Raw genomic sequence first — 20,761 nt, 5'->3', positions numbered from 1 at the left:
TGTGCTATCTCTGTAATCAGTTCATCCTTATTGAGATTTGGAGCGGTGGAGGACGTAGGCTATTTGTAGCCGAACCTCGTTACATCTTTGTGTTTGCTTTGCTATTTTCTTCCTTCTTCTTCCTTTGATCTTTGATAATCCGTTGCGGTGCTCAAGTGTTTTACCCTACTGATACCACGGGGTAATCTTTTGCCCTTCGTAGGCGGAGCGAAGAGGTGATCCTTGAGTCCGGAGTCGAGGGAGCGAGAGAGTGCTTATCCGTTTGTATCTCTCTTGCTTGTCCGACGTCGGTGGCGGCGCTGGTGTGAGTGGGTTCCGGCGTGGGCGCCGACAACAAGTGGTATCAGAGCTATTGGTTATTCTGCAATGGCGGATGAAGGAAAGTTGCGAATTGAGAAGTTCAATGGCACGAACTTCGGGTTTTGGAAGATGCAAATAGAAGATTACCTTTACCAGAAGGATCTCTATTTACCTCTTGGAGGTAGAGCAAAGAAACCAGAGAAGATGTCCGATGAAGACTGGGAGGTCCTCGATCGGAAGACGCTCGGCACCATCAGATTGTCACTTGCATCCCAAGTGGCATTCAACATCAAAAACGAGAAGACGACGATGGAGTTGATGGCAACATTGTCGCGGATGTACGAGAAACCCTCAGCATCAAACAAGGTATTTCTCATGAAGAGGTTGTTTAATCTTCGTATGAAAAATGGCGGCAGCGTAGCAGAATACCTCAACGAGTTCAATAGACTCACGGCCCAGTTGGAGTCAGTGGAGATTAGTTTTGACGATGAGATTCGGGCATTGCTAATCCTCTCCGGATTGCCTGATAGCTGGGAGGGCCTGGTGATGGCGGTGAGCAACTCTTCGGCAACGGGGAAGTTGATTTTTGATGACGTTGTGGGAGTGCTTCTGAGTGAAGAAGCAAGAAGGAAATCTTCTGGAGCTACGGAGTCGTCTGGAAGTGCACTAAACACCTCTGATCGGGAAAGACAAAAGAAGGACGGTCGATTTCGAAGCGACTCGAAGTCGAGATCCAGCAGGTCTCGAGCACCTCAGAACAAGGGAGCGAAGTGCTGGAACTGCGGGAAGACGGGGCACTTTAGGAGGGATTGCAAATCTCCTAAAGGGAAGCAAGGCGACCACACCGAAGGAGTCAGCAAGGATCTGGCAAATCTTGCTGAAGACGGTGATATGGATGCCCTCGTTCTATCTTTGTCTACCTGTGACGAGTCTTGGGTGATAGACTCGGGCGCGTCTTTCCATGCTACATCCCAACGGAAGCTTCTTGGAGGATATGAGAAGGGAGACTTTGGCAAAGTCTACCTAGGGGATGGAGAGCCTTGCACCATACAAGGAAGGGGAAGCGCGGAAGTGAAGTTGGTTTCTGGATCTTCACTTGAGCTTGAGGACGTACGGCACGTGCCTCAACTGCAGAGGAATCTGATTTCTGTTGGACAGTTGGCGAGCCAGGGGTACAAGGCTACTTTCACAGCTGATCAGTGGAAGATATCCAGAGGTTCGTTGACGGTGGCTAGTGGCAAGAAGGTTGGGACACTTTATTGCACCAACGGCACGGAGAACTCTATTGGAGTTGTTGCAGCAGATGTGGACACCAAGTTATGGCATTGTAGACTTGGGCACATGAGTTATCAGGGACTGGAGGTGATGCACCAGTTGGGAAAGCTGCAGGGTCTCAGGAGTGTTGAGATGGACTTCTGTGAGGATTGTGTTCTCGGAAAGCAGAAGCGTGTTTCATTCAACAAAGAAGGTAAACCTCGGAAGCAAGAAAAGCTAGATCTCGTGCACACGGACGTGTGGGGGCCTGCACCAGTTTCTTCCATTGGTGGATCTCAGTACTATGTTACTTTTATTGATGATGCTACCAGGAAGCTTTGGGTGTTCTTCTTGAAGCACAAGTCAGAGGTATTTGGGGTCTTCAGGAGATGGCAGGCGATGGTAGAACTCGAGACAGGAAAGAGGTTGAAATGCCTGAGATCGGACAACGGTGGTGAGTATTGTAGCAGGGAGTTTGAGGACTACTGTGCAGATGCTGGGATCGTCAGGCAGAGGACAGTTCCAGGAACACCACAACAAAATGGAGTTGCTGAAAGGATGAACAGAACAATTAATGAGCGTGCCAGGAGTATGAGGATACATGCTGGATTGCCACAGCAGTTTTGGGCGGAAGCAGTTAACACTGCTGCCTACTTGATCAACAGAGGGCCATCAAAGAAACTTGAATTTGGGATTCCTGAGGAAGCATGGACAGCGAAGAAGATTGATTTGGCGCACTTACGAGTATTCGGTTGTACCAGTTATGTCCATGTTGATTCCAGTCAAAGAAGCAAACTAGACGCCAAATCAAAGAAGTGTATTTTCGTTGGATACGGAGGTCAACAGTTTGGGTACCGGCTTTGGGATCCCGAACACAAGAAGATCATTCGTAGTAATGATGTGGTATTCAATGAGAAAATGCAGCAGAGCACTGAATCAGAAACAAAACCTGTTGAGCCGTGTTTTGTGGATCCTGAAGAGGAGTCTACAAATTCTGGTCAGAAGACTCAGTCAGAGCAAGAACCTGAAGCATTGGCACCCCCTCCACAACTAAGAAGGTCCACTCGTAGTACTCATGGGAAGCCTCCTCAAAGGTATGATGGGACTCTTAGTTATTTGCTGCTCACAGATAATGGCGAACCTGAATGCTTCACGGAGGCATTGGAGGTTGATACCAGGAAGGAGTGGGAGTTGGCCCTGGATGATGAGATGAAGTCATTGGAGCAGAATCAAACGTGGGATTTGGTGGATCTGCCCAAGGGGAAGAAAGCACTGTCAAACAAATGGGTTTACAGGCTGAAGGAAGAGCAAGGCGGGAAGAAGCGATACAAGGCCAGGCTGGTTGTAAAAGGATTTCAGCAGAGAGCAGGTATCGACTTCACAGAGATCTTTTCTCCTGTAGTCAAGATGAGTACTATTCGAGCGGTGCTGAGCATGGTGGCAGTAGAGGATCTTCACTTAGAGCAGCTTGATGTGAAGACGGCCTTTCTCCACGGAGATCTCGATGAGGAGATATATATGCAGCAGCCGGAGGGATACATTGCAGCTGGCACGGGTGACTTAGTCTGCAAACTAAAGAAAAGCCTCTATGATTTGAAACAGGCACCCAGACAATGGTATCTCAAGTTCGATAGTTACATGCTTGAGATAGGATACAGGAGATGTCAGGAGGATCACTGTTGCTACTTCCGGGACTTCGGTACATCTTACATTATCTTGCTATTGTATGTTGATGACATGTTAGTTGCAGGAGCTAGCATGCATGAGATTGCAAAATTGAAGCTGAAGCTGTCAAGAAAATTTGCAATGAAGGATCTAGGAGCAGCAAAACAGATCCTTGGGATGCGGATCAGCAGAGATAGGTCTAAACATATCCTCAGACTATCTCAGGCGGAGTACATCAGCCGAGTACTCAGGAGATTCTGCATGGAGGGTGCCAAACCTGTTGGCACACCGCTGGGTGCCCATTTTAAGCTCTCAAAAGGGCAAAGTCCGAAGACGCGGGTGGAGGAGCTCAATATGTCAAAAATCCCGTATGCATCGGCAGTGGGGAGCTTGATGTACGCTATGGTGTGTACAAGACCAGACATTGCTCAAGCAGTGGGAGTTGTGAGTCGCTTCATGAGCTGCCCAGGCTTGGAGCATTGGCGCGCGGTCAAATGGATACTGAGGTATCTGAAAGGCACTGAGCACATGTCATTGTGCTATGGAGGTTCTGAGATCCGGTTACAGGGCTATGTGGACTCAGATATGGCAGGGGACTTGGACGGCAGGAGAAGCACGACAGGGTACTTGTTCACCTTGGGCAGTGGAGCTGTCAGTTGGATTTCCAGGTTGCAACCAATTGTTGCATTGTCGACTACGGAGGCGGAGTATGTGGCAGCCACAGAGGCATGCAAGGAACTAATATGGCTTCAAGGCTTGATGAAGGAGCTTGGGAAGGAACAGAAGGATTGCATGTTATATTCAGACAGTCAAAGTGCAATTCATCTGGCGAAGAATTCAGCTTTTCATTCAAGGACGAAGCATATTGACATACGGTACCACTTCGTGAGGTCATTGCTCGAGCAGGGACTCGTCAAGTTGGAGAAAATTCATACAAGTCAGAATCCTGCAGATATGTTGACGAAGGTCGTCACGGTGGAGAAGCTGAGGAGCTGTTCAGCTTCTGCTGGTCTTCATGCTTGAAGACGTTGAGGAGGCATCGTACCGATTTCACTAGGATGATCCAGTTTCAGTAGGAGCACAGAGGAGAACCAAGTAACAAGAGAATATACCCAAGGTCTCCAAGTGGGAGATTGTTGGGGTATGTGGAGACCTTTAGTGATGAAGAGAATTGAAGGAGAATCAATTCTGAATAGTTCCGTCTGGTGGACTGTCGGAGTCGACTCGAGCTACAGTCGAGTCGACTCGGGAACAGTCGAGTCGACTCGAGGTCTGTCGAGTCGACCCGAGAGGAGAAAGCCGCAAAAACCATGTTTCTGTCTGGACTGTCAGAGTCGACTCGAACTACAGTCGAGTCGACTCGGAGCATCGTCGAGTCGACTCGAGATACAGTGGAGTCGACTCGAGATCGTGCCAGTTAAACTGGAAGTTGTTCAGACGTGCCAGAGTCGACTCGGACTTCAGCCGAGTCGACTCGGGCTCGCGGGAAATCATACGGATGAGTTTCTTTTTGGTGTTTTGTTGGCGTTTCGACGGCTATGATCATCTGAAGGTCTTGAGACTATATATAGGACTCATGAGAGCCCTAGGGTTAAGGGATTGGCCGTATTTTGAGAGAGACTCTTGTTTGTGAGGCTAGGGTTCTAGAGAAGAAGAGGATTGGGATCCTACTTCTTGTGCAAAGGGAATTCTGTGTGAATCTCTTGTAGATCGATCGCTTGTGATCGTTCGGGTGTGTGCTATCTCTGTAATCAGTTCATCCTTATTGAGATTTGGAGCGGTGGAGGACGTAGGCTATTTGTAGCCGAACCTCGTTACATCTTTGTGTTTGCTTTGCTATTTTCTTCCTTCTTCTTCCTTTGATCTTTGATAATCCGTTGCGGTGCTCAAGTGTTTTACCCTACTGATACCACGGGGTAATCTTTTGCCCTTCGTAGGCGGAGCGAAGAGGTGATCCTTGAGTCCGGAGTCGAGGGAGCGAGAGAGTGCTTATCCGTTTGTATCTCTCTTGCTTGTCCGACGTCGGTGGCGGCGCTGGTGTGAGTGGGTTCCGGCGTGGGCGCCGACAACACCATCTGGCTATCTCTTTTTATTCCTCACACTCTTCAATACCTTGCATATCTTTTAGACCCTTCACCTTCATTCTTTTCTTCAATAATCCTTTAAGAATCCTCTTTCTCCCGGCATTCCTATCAACAATTGCCTCTAATGTTTTTTCAAGCTTTTCTATATCCTTTTGACTACTGCCATTCATATTCCCTTCAATCTTCCCCTCCTCTTTCTACATCCTTCAACAAAAGTTCAAATCCATTAGATATTCACAATTCATTTGCATACTATCTCAATTGAATATCCATCACTTTATCCTTAATTTGTGCAACTCCTACAACTCCTCTAATATAATCATATCTCACATACCATATACCAATTATGTTGTTATTATAGAAATGTTATATTACATAGCATATAATATTGTTGTTGTCATAAATTTGCCTGTAATAATAAATTACAAAGGGAAAAGGAGGAAAGGAGAAAGGAGAGAATATCTTCAAGAATCATCGACTAGGTAGGCATAGGAAATGGGAAAAAATTGGGTAGAAGGTGGCTACTCCAATTAGAAGAAACACTTATGCTGGAAATAACATTTTGACCAAAACAAGAAATTCCACATCCATTCCCAATTTTACAAAATAGTTTCACTAGAATAACCCCATAATCTAGCATTCATTCCACAACAAAACACAGCCTAAAACAATACTCTTGAATCATATAAGCATCGTTGCAATCATAAATGTACAAAAGCACCTGCATGCAACACTCAATTTATGAGGATCATGTTGTGATATTCGTTTATAGAAAACCAATGTAATAACTGCATCTACAATTTAAAGGTTCTCATGTCAATTCATTATGATTTAAAATGGTCTGTGCTAATTCATACATTAACAAGATAAATTAAGTAAAGGCAGTTAAAGATATCTTATCGGTTAAACCATAAGTCTAACATTACATATCACTAATAGGCTTATATTACAAACCACATTTCTAACAACTATACATTTAATTGACACCATAACAAAAATATTTAATAACTGCATCTACAATTTAAAGGTTCTCATGTCAATTCATTATGATTTAAAAGGGTCCGTACTAATTCATACATTAAAAAGATTAACTAAGTATAGGCAGTTCAAGATATCTTATCAGTTAAACCATAAGTCTAACATTACATATCACTAATAGGCTTATATTACAAACCACATTTCTAACAACTATACATTTAATTGACACCATAACAAAAATATTTAAATAAATTCAATGACCACAGTAATCATTTAAAAATGGACTCATGATTTATGAATTTTTGAAGTGTCACGAATTTGAAAATGAAATGAAAAACTAACCTTGATGAATTCTATAGTAGTTGGGGGCGTTGAGCCTGAGAACCTGAAATGTCAATAAATCCACATGAATCCAAATGTTATGCTTGGACTAAAAGGACCATCTAGCGGTAGGCCACACAAAGAAAATTGCTGTGAAGGTCCGAACTGTGTCATTAAGTAAATTCATGATGCAGTTTCTTTTCTTTTTAAATAATGGTGGCATCGCAACCTTCCAAATTGAATCTAGAACCTCTGTCCAGTGCACATGCCGAGGAGAAAGGTGCCATCCAAATGACCAAGGCCAAGTTGGCAATTTCTAATGGAGCCATCTATCAAACTTAATCAAAATAATGATATTTGGTAAGAAAGATCCTAGATGGAAGTTTTGATGAATGAACTAAAAAAAGATTGGTTCTTCTTGACTCTTGAGGCTCTTGCCCTTAATAGAAGCTAATGACAATGAAGAAATCATCAGACAAAAACAAATAGACGGTATAATGTTTCATCATCACTATAAAATTATTATTCTTATTAAAGGTTTTTTATTTCCTAATTTTAATTAAATTGGAGAATAAGAGTCAACTATGCATATGTAATGATATTTAAAATGCTTCATTGAAAAAGTTGCTCCATTACTTGAGGATATTAAGAATATCCAAGATAAAGACAATGCTATGTGATGAGGAAAACATTTTCAGAAATATTTTTATATCATTATTCAAAAGCAATGTCAACAAAAAATAATTCCATCGTGACTCGTGCATTTTTGCTAATTAATGGAACAGCCTCCCAAATAGATCTAGTGAAACTCGTAAGTAGTAGATGTGGATGATCACTTCTGACCAAGAAAAGCCATTATACTTCGGAAATAATGCATATACTAAATTTTGAAATATACTAAATTTTGAAATATTTATAACTGATTATTTAAAACAAATAAGTTTTACTTAGATTTGAAAGAAAGACTATCGTTCCTCCTATTATAAATAGGAACAACACCACAAATACCTTATAGTTTGTGTAATGTCAATAAGACAACAAATAATAACAAGATATTATATTATCTGTTTCGTCTTTCAAAGTATTGGTCAGTGCAATTATCAAAGCATTTCAATAGTCTTTCTTGCTAACAAGTTAGCTTAGATATAACTATTATCATGGATTTAAATGGTGCTCAGCATGGCATTGCACATACTGTCTAGTGCCTTACCTGCATGCAACACCAGCTGGTTGCGTTCCAGTAATTGACATGCTGCTCTACCACTGCATGCCAAGCATGCAAATTGCTGGCACAAAACAGCATGGCATGGTACAGTACTTACCTTATCAATGCCAATGACGCTGTGCTAAACTACCACGTTAGCTAATGATAACTCAATCCTTGTTTACTATCACATTAAGACAATTTATGTTTCTAACATGCAATTGATGTAGGAATTATAGGGAAAACAGGCTTTAGTGATACAAGGTGCGAGGATCTAAGGACTGTAGTTGGTAAATCGAGGGAAGTTGAGCAGGCTTATAAGTATAATAGCCGGGGAGTTATTTGAAGGATTGTAGAGGGTTGTATGCAAGATTTCTGGTTGTATGTGTCTGTCTCTATGCGTATGTGTGCATGTGTGTGCGCGTGTGCGTGTGCGAGAGAGAGAGAGAGAGCTGTTTAAAGGATTATAGAGGGTTGTTGCAAGATTTCTGGTTGTATGTATAAATGCATGCATTCATATATGTATATATGCATGTATGTATGAATGCATGTATGTACATGTGTGGAAATAGTGGGCATAGGTGGCCTATGAAGTACCTAACAGCACAATTGAAAGAATATATAAGTTGAGATATGAAAATATGGTGGCTGTTGCAAGGGGTTATGAATCTCGATGGAGGAGTTATGGCATTTTCAGAGCGAGTTTTCAATAACCTGGAAAAGTCGTATACCCTTCCCCATTTTTTTTTTTAAGAAAAAAAAGTCAAATACCTTGTTGCATAGGCAGTTGGATGGGCACCTGGTCTTGTCTACCCTCTTGTGATAACCAACCACATAGACACCTATCACATACATGAATCCCAAGCAAAAAAATTATTATGCTACAAGTTTATTCTTTGTACTTTCAATAAGGAAACTTTTATATCTTTATGCTATACATTGTTATACAAGATCACCCATATCTGTTGGGCTCATGAGAGGGCATTGAAGGATCCACATTTCACAACTTAAGAGAGGGCTGATGCAGCATATCCCTCTCTTTACTTTCTCTAACTATATAGTGTCCCTCCAGCCACCAACACACACTTGTCCCATTTTTCTCTTCTTTCTATGATTGCCCCTCTCATCTCTCTTTTTCTTTTCTTTTCCCCCATATGTATTGAGTACTTGGTGGCTAAGTTCTTATTACTTTTATTGGTTTATTTGTCTCTTAGAAAGCGAAAGTGGTTCTTAGGTTTTCCTTCAAATATTGTAATTTTATTATAGAGAGTGGTACTAGTAATTAAGTTTTACAGGGAGTTAAAGCATGTAACATCCTATGTCTAAATAAGTAGAATAGAACATAGGTCGATTGTATGAAGCATGGAAACTTAAGGGTGCCAAATAACAAAGCTGGTGAAGTCAGAAGGTCTTGGATACTAGTGATCGAGGTTCAACTCCTGCCCTCCCCCTGATTTTCAGCCAAGCTTCCTCCCATCCCGGTTCTCAAGAAGAAGCATGGAAACTTGATTTCAAGTTAAAGTCAATTGAAGTATAGCGGTAAATTCCACCACTTTTCCTTTATCTTTCTTTTCCCAATTCCTCCCTTTTCTGCCTTTCCCTCTTATGGTTTCTATCAACATGATGGAACTCCATAGAACATAACTCCTTTAAGCAGTTCATGGTTGAGGATCTTATTTTGGTGAAGAAGATGAACAATAATACGATAATATGATTTCCTTGGATACCCATACCATAATTGCATTGCTCTTACATATGATTTTCAATACCCTTATAGACTGATGTAGCAATTATTCCCATTTTAATTGCATTATCCTCTTTAAGATCTTCATTGCTAACAAGAAGATTTGCACAGGACCTCAAAGGACCATTTAAACTTTAAAGATCAAGCTTTCCAAGACTTCCAATTATAAAAGATTTAGAAAAAGAAAATGGTTTTGCCGCATCGATAGATGTAATCTAAAAAGGACATGCTACGAAAGGACAACAACATAATCTTGTCAATGAAGCTTTGAAAATGAATTGTGAGTTTATGCCATTTATGCCAACTGGAAGGCCTTTTTAAGACCACTAACTCATTTGTCAATCCCTTGACTCAGCATATGCATGCTCCTGATATATGCACAAAATTTATTTAAAAAAAAAACTAATCATTCCTTGGCTAAGTAGATGAAGGAACTTACTCTTCCTAGTATTATCTTAAACTTGATGACCTCAACTAAATGAAAGAAGGAATGAATTTGGTCTATTGAATCAAAGTAGAATGCTCCAGCTCTAATACCAAAAAAAATGAATGAGAGACCTTAAAAAGATGAATATAATAGGTCAGAGAATAGAGATTAAGAGGGGAAAAAGAAGAGGTGGAAAAAGCCACCCAAGCCTCAAGGCCATATTTAACTTAAGAGATCAATTATAAATTCTTGCTGCAGTCATGCAATGCTCCTTAGGTAGAATTCCTGAGGACAAAATAGACCTAACAGATTCAGATGTTCGAATTAATTTACCTAATATCTATCACTGTCAGTCTTGGAAAGACTGTTACAACAATCAGGGGGGTATTGAGCAATCCAAACAAGCAGAAAGAAACATGACCTGAAGATTAAGCACCAAAATGCAAAGATGAACTATGGAAGGGCCCTACCTCTGCTACAAAAGCTCATCAATCCATTAGGATTGAGATATTCCTCTTGTCGGGAGATATAATATCAGCATTTTGTGTCAATTTTATGATTCTCATAGGGCACATGGAGTTCCAGATAATTCAAACAAATGCAAACAAATCAAGAAAAGATTCTTCTCCACGAAATGCTTCTGATTAGTAATGGACTCAGAAAGACAAGAATCGCGTGCACACTAAAGAAAGATCCCAACTAAATCAAAAGAATGATAGCATCTACAAGATCGAAAGTTTATCAAAATTAAAAAGTGTTCTTTTAGTTAAATCTCCAGGGTAACAGGATCGGTTGCAGCAAAGAAAAGAATTAGCTAACTCACAAACAAAGAAACCATAAAGATGAGAGTAATTAAGTGAAAAGGAAAGCATATATCATATAAAGATGAGGAGAGTACCATTTGGTTGAAAGTTTGTCATACGCTTCTGTGACTTCTTCAACAGATGCATACCTCTTCACGCCGAGCACTGGCCAAGAACCAAGTACCAGAACGGTCATTGCAGCAGAAAAGAAGAAAGCAAACTTCACCAGAAACCCTAACAGCAGTCGACTTACCCTGGTAATGGGTGGGGGGGAAGGAGGAAGGGAGAACGGCGATCTGGAAGAAGAGGCCGAGGGTAAAGAGGAAAAGAGGAAACGAGTAGCGTTTTAGAACCGGAGGAATAGAGACTGCCATTTCCAATGGGGGAGGTAAGAGAGGGGGAGAGGGAACGCGAGAACCCTAGCGAAGTAGGGTTTCAGGAAAATGAAAAAGAGACGAGAAAGATAGGGAGGTTTCTATCTACGTGTGAGCATGCCGGTTCCCAAGTTATAGGCGGTGTAACGTCCAGATATAGTTCGAAAATCGGCGAGGGAGTCACGAAATCGAGGACGTCCCGTCGCGTGCTTGAATAAACTGGCACCGGCAAACGGCAGGGTGGAAAATAGTTAAATACTACGACGCCCATGGGCCAATAAAACGGCCATTATAAGATTTTTTTTTTTTCTTAGACGGATGTCTCACAGTACTCGAGTACGAGGACATCCAATAAAATTAGAAAATACTATATCACGGAAAGCCATAGACAGCTCTCCTCCGTGCATCCATAAAGTACCGCCTGAGTGACTGGTCACATAAGATGCCATCTAATCAGCGGCTTCATTAGCCTTCCTATAAACATGTATGGCTAGGAAGGTGTCCCCATCTCTATCCATAGCCCAAATATCTCGAAGTAGGGGATGATCCCACCCCGACTCCCTCAGACCCTCCTGGATCCACCCTATAATAGTGGCCGAGTCGCCCTCCATAATAATGGAGTGGGCCTGCAATACTCGCCGCACATATCGAAGGCCCTCCCATGCAGCCCTCAGCTCGGCGCTAGGAACCGGGGTCTCTACTAGCTGACAGCCATCAGCCGTTTGTTAGCATCCCTCATATGCCATGAAAATTTCGAAATAATTTTCAGATTGCAGCGGAAAAACATATGCGGGATCCGTTCATCGCATGAACGTATTTTAAAAAACTTTCGTTTGTAGATAGATTAGAATTAAATTATTTTAAACCATTTTAAAATCATTAAGAAGATCAGATCTTCACCTTGTGCGGGTAGATGGTCTCTACAAATCTGATTTACGTGGATTTGTAGAAGGTTCGATGGAAGCCGCACACGTGTCCGGCCTCTACGGGTATCCACACGAGATAGTGAGTCGATCGAAGCCTTTGGATCTCCCCGGGGTGCTAGCTCCCTTGCAGAGATGGCTTTAGATGGCTGAGGTCCTCTCCTTTGAATCAACCTTTGATTGGCTTGAGAGGAGGAAGAAGAAGGAAATGCCAAGGAAGAAGAAACAAAGGCTCTTCGCAGCCTTTTACTTTCCCTTGCGCTAGAACCAAAAGAAGAAGAGAAAGGAGATGACGCCACCTTTATTTTCTTCCCTTGCTCTTGTGGTTGAATGGAGGAATGGGAGATGGTTCCTTGCTGCCAAAAATCCCAAGAAAAATCATGAAAAATTCGTAGCCCCTTTGAACCCCTCTTTTATGGTGTGTGGATAGAGATGGGCTCCTAAATTTTAGGAGCTCATCTTTATCTCTTTGTGAATTCAAATTAGGAGGGGGGTGGCCCCTCCTTTTTCCTTCACGCCACCAGCCAAGGGAGGGGTGTAGGCCCCTCCCTCTTCTCCCATTTGGTTAGCCCCACTTAATCAAATTAAGTGGGGATTGGGTTAGGACTAGTTCTAGGTCCAATCCTATTCAAAATAGGACTAAGTGCACCCAATTTAATTCCTCCAAATCCTAATCCAATTAGAATTTAATTGAACCATGACTCAATTGAACTCTTCAATCCTAATCCAATTAGGAGTCATTTAATTAATTAGATTAAAATTAAAATTAATTAGGACTTATTCAAATTTCAGCCCTAAGACAATTAGGACTTTAGAAATCCTATTCCAAGTAGGACTCTAATTTAATTAAAATCCTAATCCAATTAGGACTTTATGAATCCCACTCCAAGTAGGATTCATAATCAAGTCCAATTAATTAAATCCAATTAATTAAATTAAATTGCAATCCGATTACAATTATTCCTTCTTCTAACCACTAACTCTTAGCGGGTTATCCATTTATCAATCTAATTGATTATTTGTGATTCCTAATCACATTCAACCATCGGATCGGTCAATACCTCTAATGTGTGTGACCCCATAGGTTCTATTCTGACTGGTAGTGAGATATATTGCGATCTCTATCACAATATCATTGAAAACTCCTTTCAATGGGTTGAAACAATTCCAACTCAACTCACTAAGAATTATCGACCACCAAGATGATCCCTGTGAGTCTCACCATCCACCAGTGACACCTAGCAGTATGTAGTGGCTACCCAGCAGAATAGAATGATGAATATCTAGGTGCAGTTATCGTATGATACAGTCCTTCTATCGTGGATCCCTACAGACCGGAGGTCATGGATAACTCGTCAAACCCCGTCGTCTGTCATATGTCTAGATTTATTCGACTTGAGTTCGAGAGTGGAAAACTCTTTCTCCACTTTATATTACTGCCCTGGCCAAGGTCTTAGAACTCAGTCTAATAAATCACATAGGATCACTCCTCATCTATCAAGGTCGATAGATTCCATGTAGGTGCATACCCTACTCCTACAGTGAACCTATTGCAGCCAATCTACTCTATAAGGACCTATATAACTAGAGACCATGTGTATGTGCAGTCAAACTACAATAACCTCACTGTGAATAGCCGAAGCACCGCAAGTCAAAGGACCAGTCACACTACTGCAACATCAAGCAAGTCACTGACAAGTGGATAGACATCCAAGTGACTTCTTGTCTTGGTCACGTTCAGTACCCTTGTTCTCTAACAAGCACCTACACTATCACTTCAGTGTCCCTACACTGTGGACTCGAGTCTCGTCCATCCATAAGGAAAGCGATCTGTGCACTGATCGGATCGATCACCGTCCTCGTGATGATCCATTGATCAGGAGCATTTAGCAATTAATCACCAATGATACATGGCTCAAATTCTCAACTCTTGAGAATATGTATCATTATCTTATTAATTCCTTGGACGATTCATAGACACATAAACAATATGAATGAAAAGATGCCCATTTATTATTCAATAATAATAAAGTTAAGTACAAATTTATGTTCCAGAATTAATAATGTGTCCGCCAGATTGGCTTCTAGGGCATACATCTAACACCATTACTACACGAGAGCTCAGATCCCTAATAACGAACCCAGCGACCCCTCTACATCCACCATCCAATACCGACCCGTCAAAGTTAATCTTGAGGAAGCTCGGGGGTGGGGGCTCCCACGTGAAGAACACCAAACGAGGCGTCGCGTGAGCAAAATGGGAGTCCCAGATATCCCGAACTATCAAAGGTCTACCTGACGAGGTCCCATAACTAAGCTCCTCTGCCTGTACAGACGCATACTCTACCACATATCTCGGCGACATACGGTGTCCGCCAAAGATCCTAACATTCCTTGCCAGCCAGATCTAGTAAGCAATGCACATAGCTCTAATAGCCACTAGGCGCAGCTGGGGCCTGGCAGACTAGCATCGGATGACCAGTAAGAACTGATCCCTCAGTCCCCAGTCGTCTTGTGGGAACCCTGCGAGAGACCAGGTCCTCCTCGCCCACACACACTGTAGCAGCACATGCTCAACTGTCTCGTCAACATCACACGTCGGACACCGGGGGGGAATCCTCACCCCACGGTCATTGAGTACCGATCTCATCGGTAGGAGATCCCAGACCACCTTCCAAAGAAACAAAACCAGTCTCGGGTGAAGGCCGAGTTGCCAGACGCAAGCATAGTCCGGGCCTGCCTCGAGATCCTGCTGCAGAACTCGAGCAACATTCCCCACCCTAACCCTGTTCCTACATGAAAACTGCCAAACCCTGACATCCGGACCCCCACACTCAGGTACCGAAAGAGATCGTACCTGTGCTACAAGGGATTCTTCGAAAAGCCGCCGCAGTCTATCACCATCCCACGGACCACCTTCAAGACTAAGCAGGTCAAACACTCGTAGTCCATTGCCCACCTATGTACTAACCATAGTCGGCCATAGGCTCAAGGGCAATGCATCCACCCACGTATCCCCTGCCACATCGGTGCTCCTCCCATCCCCTATCAGCCATCTAGTGTTGGTCATAGCAATCGGCAAATACTTCTCGATCTCTCACCACATAAAGAAGATCGTGCGTCTACGCCGAAGCATCTCCGCAGACCCCACATGACCATATCTAGCTGCCATAACCTGACTCTAGAGTTCCTGAGGCTCCAGCACAAACCGTACGGCATGACGGGCAATAATGGCCTCTCGCCTTGCCCGAAGAGACTGCACACTGAAGCCACCCTCCCGTAGAGGCCGGCACACGCTCTCCCAGTCGACCAAATGCACCCCCCCCAAGGAGTCCCAAAGGAAACTCCGAAGGAGCCGTTCGATCCTAGCCAACACCGTCTGCGGTACAACTGTGTTGGCCATAAGGTATATAGGTATTGAGTTCAGCACTGACCTAACCAGGGTCAATCTACCCATCATGGAGAGAGATGGAGCTCGCCAGCCCTCTAGCCTGCTCTGAACCCGCTGCACGAGGCCAGAGCACTCCGAGACCCGTAGCCTCCTACCAGTAATAGGTACCCCCAGATAGCTCCAAGCTCCCTCCTACTCCGATATCTCAAGGATCCCCCTGATCTCCCCACGAACACCATGCTCCGTACTCGGGCTAAACGTAATGGCTGACTTCGAAAGATTCACTCGCTGCCCAGATATTAGACAATAATCAGCTATCACTCTTCTAAGAACTCGTGCCTCCCTCGCCCTAGCCCTCACTACTAGAAGACAGTCATTAGCGAAGAGGATGTGAGAGATAGGTCTAGCTCCTAGAGTAGGAACATAGGCTACCAAGGCACAAGTGGCCACTACCTCACGTAAGGCCCGAGACAAAACATCCGAGCACATAATAAACAAAAATGGGGATAGTGGACACCCCTGCCTCAACCCCATAGTGGAACGAAAGAAAGGTGATGGTGTGTTATTGACCAAAATAGAAAAACTAGGCCCTTAAACACATCCCATCACCCAATCTATCCAAGTCCTATGGAAGCCGTAGTGATGCGGAACAAAATGCAGAAAATTCTATTCCTTTTTAAATTAAGAAAATATGGACCGGTGTCGATTAAGAAATCGACACAAAATTAAGGCACCTCGATCTAACTTTTAAATTATACCGGGTTAAGCATAAAATAGGGCTTTTTGTCACATGATTACCAATAACGATCTACTCCTGATAAAAGTGGAAAGATTCTCACCGACACGACGCTTGGAATCCTGGAAGAGGGAGGAAGGCCCTGAGATCCGGGATCGTCGAACGGGCCGCCTTTCGTCTCGGCACACGGTGGACTCCGAGTAGATCTGAAAACAAGATTTTTTTTAAGGGATTATTTTTTTGTGTGGACTGAAATGGAACAAGACAAATTTAAAATACAAGATAACTAATCCGGACGACGGATCGTCGGATCGGGAAAGAAATCCGGAAGGAGAACATGAGCCGGTGGATGCGCCGCCTGCGCTAGAAGAACTCGCGGAAGACAGGGAGAAGCCGCGTTCACTTAGAAGAGAAAGATTTTAGAGAAGGAAGAAAGGTAGGTTCTTGGGTTTGGAAACCAAACTCTCTCAGGCAATTTGTCAAACAGCTTCTGTTCTTCATTCATAATATCAAGCCCTTTTTATAGGCATAACAAGGACTCATTCTCGATTTTTACAGCATTCATTCGGGATTCAATTCCTAGATTACTCTTTGGTTTTCAAAGCACAGTTGGCAGCGTTGCATGGGAGAACTCGATGGGGATGGGTGACTTGCTGGAAGTGCCTCGGAAAGGGGAAGAGTAGTCCTTGGAATCAGCTTGCTTTGAAGTGTTGGAAGAACCACCTGTGGGAAGAATACCTTGGGAAGAAGCCGGTTGCACATCTTGTGATGGGATTTTAATGAAGACGTGGCTGACTTTGGAATGTTGGAAAGAGCCACCTGGGGAGAAGACTTGGAGCTTGAAATGCTTTGGGAAGAAGAACGGGATGCCTCTTGGGATTCTTCAAGGAACGGCTGGAGGGCTTGGAACCGGGTGGGTTTTCTTCGGTTTGGGAGCTTCTGCGGGAAGGGAAGAACCTGGGAGAAGAACCGGCTGGGTTCTTGCTTCGGGAAAGGAGGAAAAAGGCTGAACTTCCTCTTCATCTTCTTCGGCTGGAACTGCAAGGGAAATCCCGATGGAAAACGGGGACTCTTCACAGCATCATTTCGAATATCCTTCGTTGGCTGAATCGGGGAGAACCGGCTGCAGGCTGGAATGTCTTCAATTGCTTCGGTTGGGCTGTATTGGAGTCCTTTTCGGGAAGAGGAGAACCGGGCTGGGATGCTTTGTTGGGATGAGGAATTCACGATGGAGCTCTTAAATGATGTGAAACCGGGCTGAGGTGCGATAGAGGATACCGTGGGATCCACATGATGGGTGTTCTTTGATGGACACATCGAGATGGGGTGGTGGGATCCATAGGGTTGCTGGCATTGGGTTCTTTGGGCTAGTTTCATTATGTAACCCATGTGAACATGACTTAGTCTAGGCTTGACACAAATTCAAACCAAAATTGGACTGGGCTGACATAACTTGAACTGAACTTCAAATTAAAATACTGGATGTAAATTAAAAACTCAAGACTCCAAGAAAATAACAGACAAACTACAATTAAATGGCAGACAGGCTGGTGTCCCCACCAATTCTCCCAGGCTGAAAAAAATTCGACTCCGTCGAATGAAATATGGTTTGGACCTGGTAGAATATTAGGGAAAACTGGTGCAGCTCTTCTCGGGTTACTCATGTGTCAAAGATTTTAGCTGACCTTACCAACGATGCGGAACAAAATGCAAAAAAATTCTATTCCTTTTTAAATTAAGAAAATATGGACCGGTGTCGATTAAGAAATCGACACAAAATTAAGGCACCTCGATCTAACTTTTAAATTATACCGGGTTAAGCATAAAATAGGGCTTTTTGTCACATGATTACCAATAACGATCTACTCCTGATAAAAGTGGAAAGATTCTCACCGACACGACACTTGGAATCCTGGAAGAGGGAGGAAGGCCCTGAGATCCGGGATCGTCGAACGGGCCGCCTTTCGTCTCGGCACACGGTGGACTCCGAGTAGATCTGAAAACAAGATTTTTTTTTAAGGGATTATTTTTTTGTGTGGACTGAAATGGAACAAGACAAATTTAAAATACAAGATAACTAATCCGGACGACGGATCGTCGGATCGGGAAAGGAATCCGGAAGGAGAACAGGAGCCGGTGGATGCGCCGCCTGCGCTGGAAGAACTCGCGGAAGACAGGGAGAAGCCGCATTCACTTAGAAGAGAAAGATTTTAGAGAAGGAAGAAAGGTAGGTTCTTGGGTTTGGAAACCAAACTCTTTCAGGCAATTTGTCAAACAGCTTCTGTTCTTCATTCATAATATCAAGCCCTTTTTATAGGCATAACAAGGACTAATTCTCGATTTTTACAGCATTCATTCGGGATTCAATTCCTAGATTACTCTTTGGTTTTCAAAGCACAGTTGGCAGCGTTGCATGGGAGAACTCGATGGGGATGGGTGACTTGCTGGAAGTGCCTCGGAAAGGGGAAGAGTAGTCCTTGGAATCAGCTTGCTTTGAAGTGTTGGAAGAACCACCTGTGGGAAGAATACCTTGGGAAGAAGCCGGTTGCACATCTTGTGATGGGATTTTAATGAAGACGTGGCTGACTTTGGAATGTTGGAAAGAGCCACCTGGGGAGAAGACTTGGAGCTTGAAATGCTTTGGGAAGAAGAACGGGATGCCTCTTGGGATTCTTCAAGGAACGGCTGGAGGGCTTGGAACCGGGTGGGTTTTCTTCGGTTTGGGAGCTTCTGCGGGAAGGGAAGAACCTGGGAGAAGAACCGGCTGGGTTCTTGCTTCGGGAAAGGAGGAAAAAGGCTGAACTTCCTCTTCATCTTCTTCGGCTGGAACTGCAAGGGAAATCCCGATGGGAAACGGGGACTCTTCACAGCATCATTTCGAATATCCTTCGTTGGCTGAATCGGGGAGAACCGGCTGCAGGCTGGAATGTCTTCAATTGCTTCGGTTGGGCTGTATTGGAGTCCTTTTCGGGAAGAGGAGAACCGGGCTGGGATGCTTTGTTGGGATGAGGAATTCACGATGGAGCTCTTAAATGATGTGAAACTGGGCTGAGGTGCGATAGAGGATACCGTGGGATCCACATGATGGGTGTTCTTTGATGGACACATCGAGATGGGGTGGTGGGATCCATAGGGTTGCTGGCATTGGGTTCTTTGGGCTGGTTTCATTATGTAACCCATGTGAACATGACTTAGTCTAGGCTTGACACAAATTCAAACCAAAATTGGACTGGGCTGACATAACTTGAACTGAACTTCAAATTAAAATACTGGATGTAAATTAAAAACTCAAGACTCCAAGAAAATAACAGACAAACTACAATTAAATGGCAGACAGGCTGGTGTCCCCACCACGTAGCTCTCCAGAACAAGTCTGAGGAAGCTCCATCGGATCCTATCATATGCTCGCTCCATATCCAACTTAATCGCCATCAAACTTCGTCTCTTCGGTGCCCTCCAAAGATCCCACATCATTTCCTGGGCAATCATGATATTATCCGAAATATTCCTACCTCTTACAAAAGCCCCTGTGCTTGGCAAATAATAGCCGGCAACACTAGCTTTACCCTTGCCACAAGAATTCTTGCCACAATCTTATACAATATTGTACATAGGCTAATGGGCCTAAAATGACTCAGCTCAGTCACGTCCTGATGCTTCGAGATAAAGGTGACATATGTGGCCTTCCATCCCTCCACCATATGTGCCTGTCGAAAAAAACATTGGACCGCCTCAATCACTGATCTCCAAATGATGCACCAATATTTACAAAAAAAGAATGGGGGAGAAGCCATCCGGACCCGGGGCCTTGTCCGCCGCTAGGGACCAAACCGCCTGCTACACCTCCCTATCCAAAACTGGTCAAACGAAGCCTTCATTTTCCATATCACCTATAAGGACTTCTGGTGTTGGAAGGCGACCAGTGCCAGAGGAATCCTCCACCTCCGTCCATCTGGATCTAAAGAAGTCGAGTAGCATCCCCCGAACCATCGACTCATCCCCCACCCACTGACCCCTCTCATCTCGCAAGGATCTAATCGTGCCTCTATGTCTTCTAATAATAGTCGATCGGTGGAAGAAACTAGTATTACGATCTCCTTCACTGACCCACTGTATTCTAAACTTTTGTCTCCAAAAAACCTCTTGTTGTCGTAAGAGTGAGTGGTGGGTGGCAAGAAGTCCCCACAAACCTACCATATCAGATGCCAAGAGCTCGCCACTCTGATCCTTCTTACCCTGCAGATCAACAATCGAGGCCTCCACCTCCTCTAACCTCCTGAATATATTACCCACCACCTCACAGTTCCATCGGCGAAGCCGCCTTTTGGTGAGCTCAAACTTATGAGAAACTCTTTGCATTGCATCACCTCGGACTGGCATGGACTAGGCTGACTTCACAATATCCCATGATTGGGGGTAAGATAACCATTTCTTCTCAAAACAAAAAGGAGATTTATGGCTGGAGCCCAAAGCCGTGGAGATAAGCAAGTCCGATGCAATCCGGGGAAGATGCCTCACCTGATAGGTATAGAATCGGAGGACCCATTCTAGGGAACC

General features: G+C 43.8%; 3 protein-coding genes across 4 annotated transcripts in view; all 3 read right to left on the bottom strand.

Annotated features, from left to right (window-relative positions):
* LOC103705749 overlaps positions 1 to 11,359 on the bottom strand; it is a 45,945-nt gene extending 34,586 nt beyond the window's left edge. For both annotated transcript variants that reach the window (XM_039116074.1, XM_039116075.1), the window contains exons 1-3: positions 11,034 to 11,359; positions 10,876 to 10,945; positions 6,624 to 6,666 (exon numbers count right to left, since the gene is read on the bottom strand). In XM_039116074.1, the coding sequence (XP_038972002.1) occupies positions 6,624 to 6,666; positions 10,876 to 10,945; positions 11,034 to 11,154 (234 nt within the window). In that variant the 5' untranslated portion in view covers positions 11,155 to 11,359. The remainder of the gene's footprint in view (positions 1 to 6,623; positions 6,667 to 10,875; positions 10,946 to 11,033) is intronic.
* Positions 11,360 to 16,149: 4,790 nt separating this feature from the next.
* On the bottom strand, positions 16,150 to 17,541 carry LOC120103921. The gene is made up of 2 exons (XM_039116073.1): positions 16,943 to 17,541; positions 16,150 to 16,410 (listed from the first exon to the last, which is right to left on the bottom strand). The coding sequence occupies exons 1-2, from the start codon at positions 17,519 to 17,521 to the stop codon at positions 16,255 to 16,257; spliced, it is 735 nt and encodes a 244-aa protein (XP_038972001.1). The 5' UTR covers positions 17,522 to 17,541; the 3' UTR covers positions 16,150 to 16,254.
* A 409-nt stretch (positions 17,542 to 17,950) lies between these two features.
* Positions 17,951 to 19,330, bottom strand: LOC120104623. Its single transcript, XM_039116072.1, has 2 exons — positions 18,734 to 19,330; positions 17,951 to 18,200 (listed from the first exon to the last, which is right to left on the bottom strand). Exons 1-2 carry the CDS (start codon positions 19,310 to 19,312, stop codon positions 18,045 to 18,047), a joined length of 735 nt encoding a protein of 244 aa, XP_038972000.1. The 5' UTR covers positions 19,313 to 19,330; the 3' UTR covers positions 17,951 to 18,044.
* Between the last annotated feature and the right edge of the window lie 1,431 nt (positions 19,331 to 20,761).

Source organism: Phoenix dactylifera, unplaced genomic scaffold, assembly GCF_009389715.1.
Source record: "Phoenix dactylifera cultivar Barhee BC4 unplaced genomic scaffold, palm_55x_up_171113_PBpolish2nd_filt_p 000051F, whole genome shotgun sequence".
In the NCBI taxonomy this organism is placed as follows: domain Eukaryota; kingdom Viridiplantae; phylum Streptophyta; class Magnoliopsida; order Arecales; family Arecaceae; genus Phoenix; species Phoenix dactylifera.
The sequence above is the reverse complement of the archived record's forward strand: the minus strand, read 5'-3'. Positions and strand labels throughout refer to the sequence as shown.

Excerpts from the sequence above, each read along its gene's own strand:
- LOC120104623 (XM_039116072.1), bottom strand. The coding sequence starts at position 19,312 with ATGTGTCCATCAAAGAACACCCATCATGTGGATCCCACGGTATCCTCT. Across the intron at positions 18,201-18,733 it reads GCAACCGGCTTCTTCCCAAG|ATCTACTCGGAGTCCACCGT; the intron begins GTATTCTTCCCA and ends TCTTGTTTTCAG.
- LOC120103921 (XM_039116073.1), bottom strand. The coding sequence starts at position 17,521 with ATGTGTCCATCAAAGAACACCCATCATGTGGATCCCACGGTATCCTCT. Across the intron at positions 16,411-16,942 it reads GCAACCGGCTTCTTCCCAAG|ATCTACTCGGAGTCCACCGT; the intron begins GTATTCTTCCCA and ends TCTTGTTTTCAG.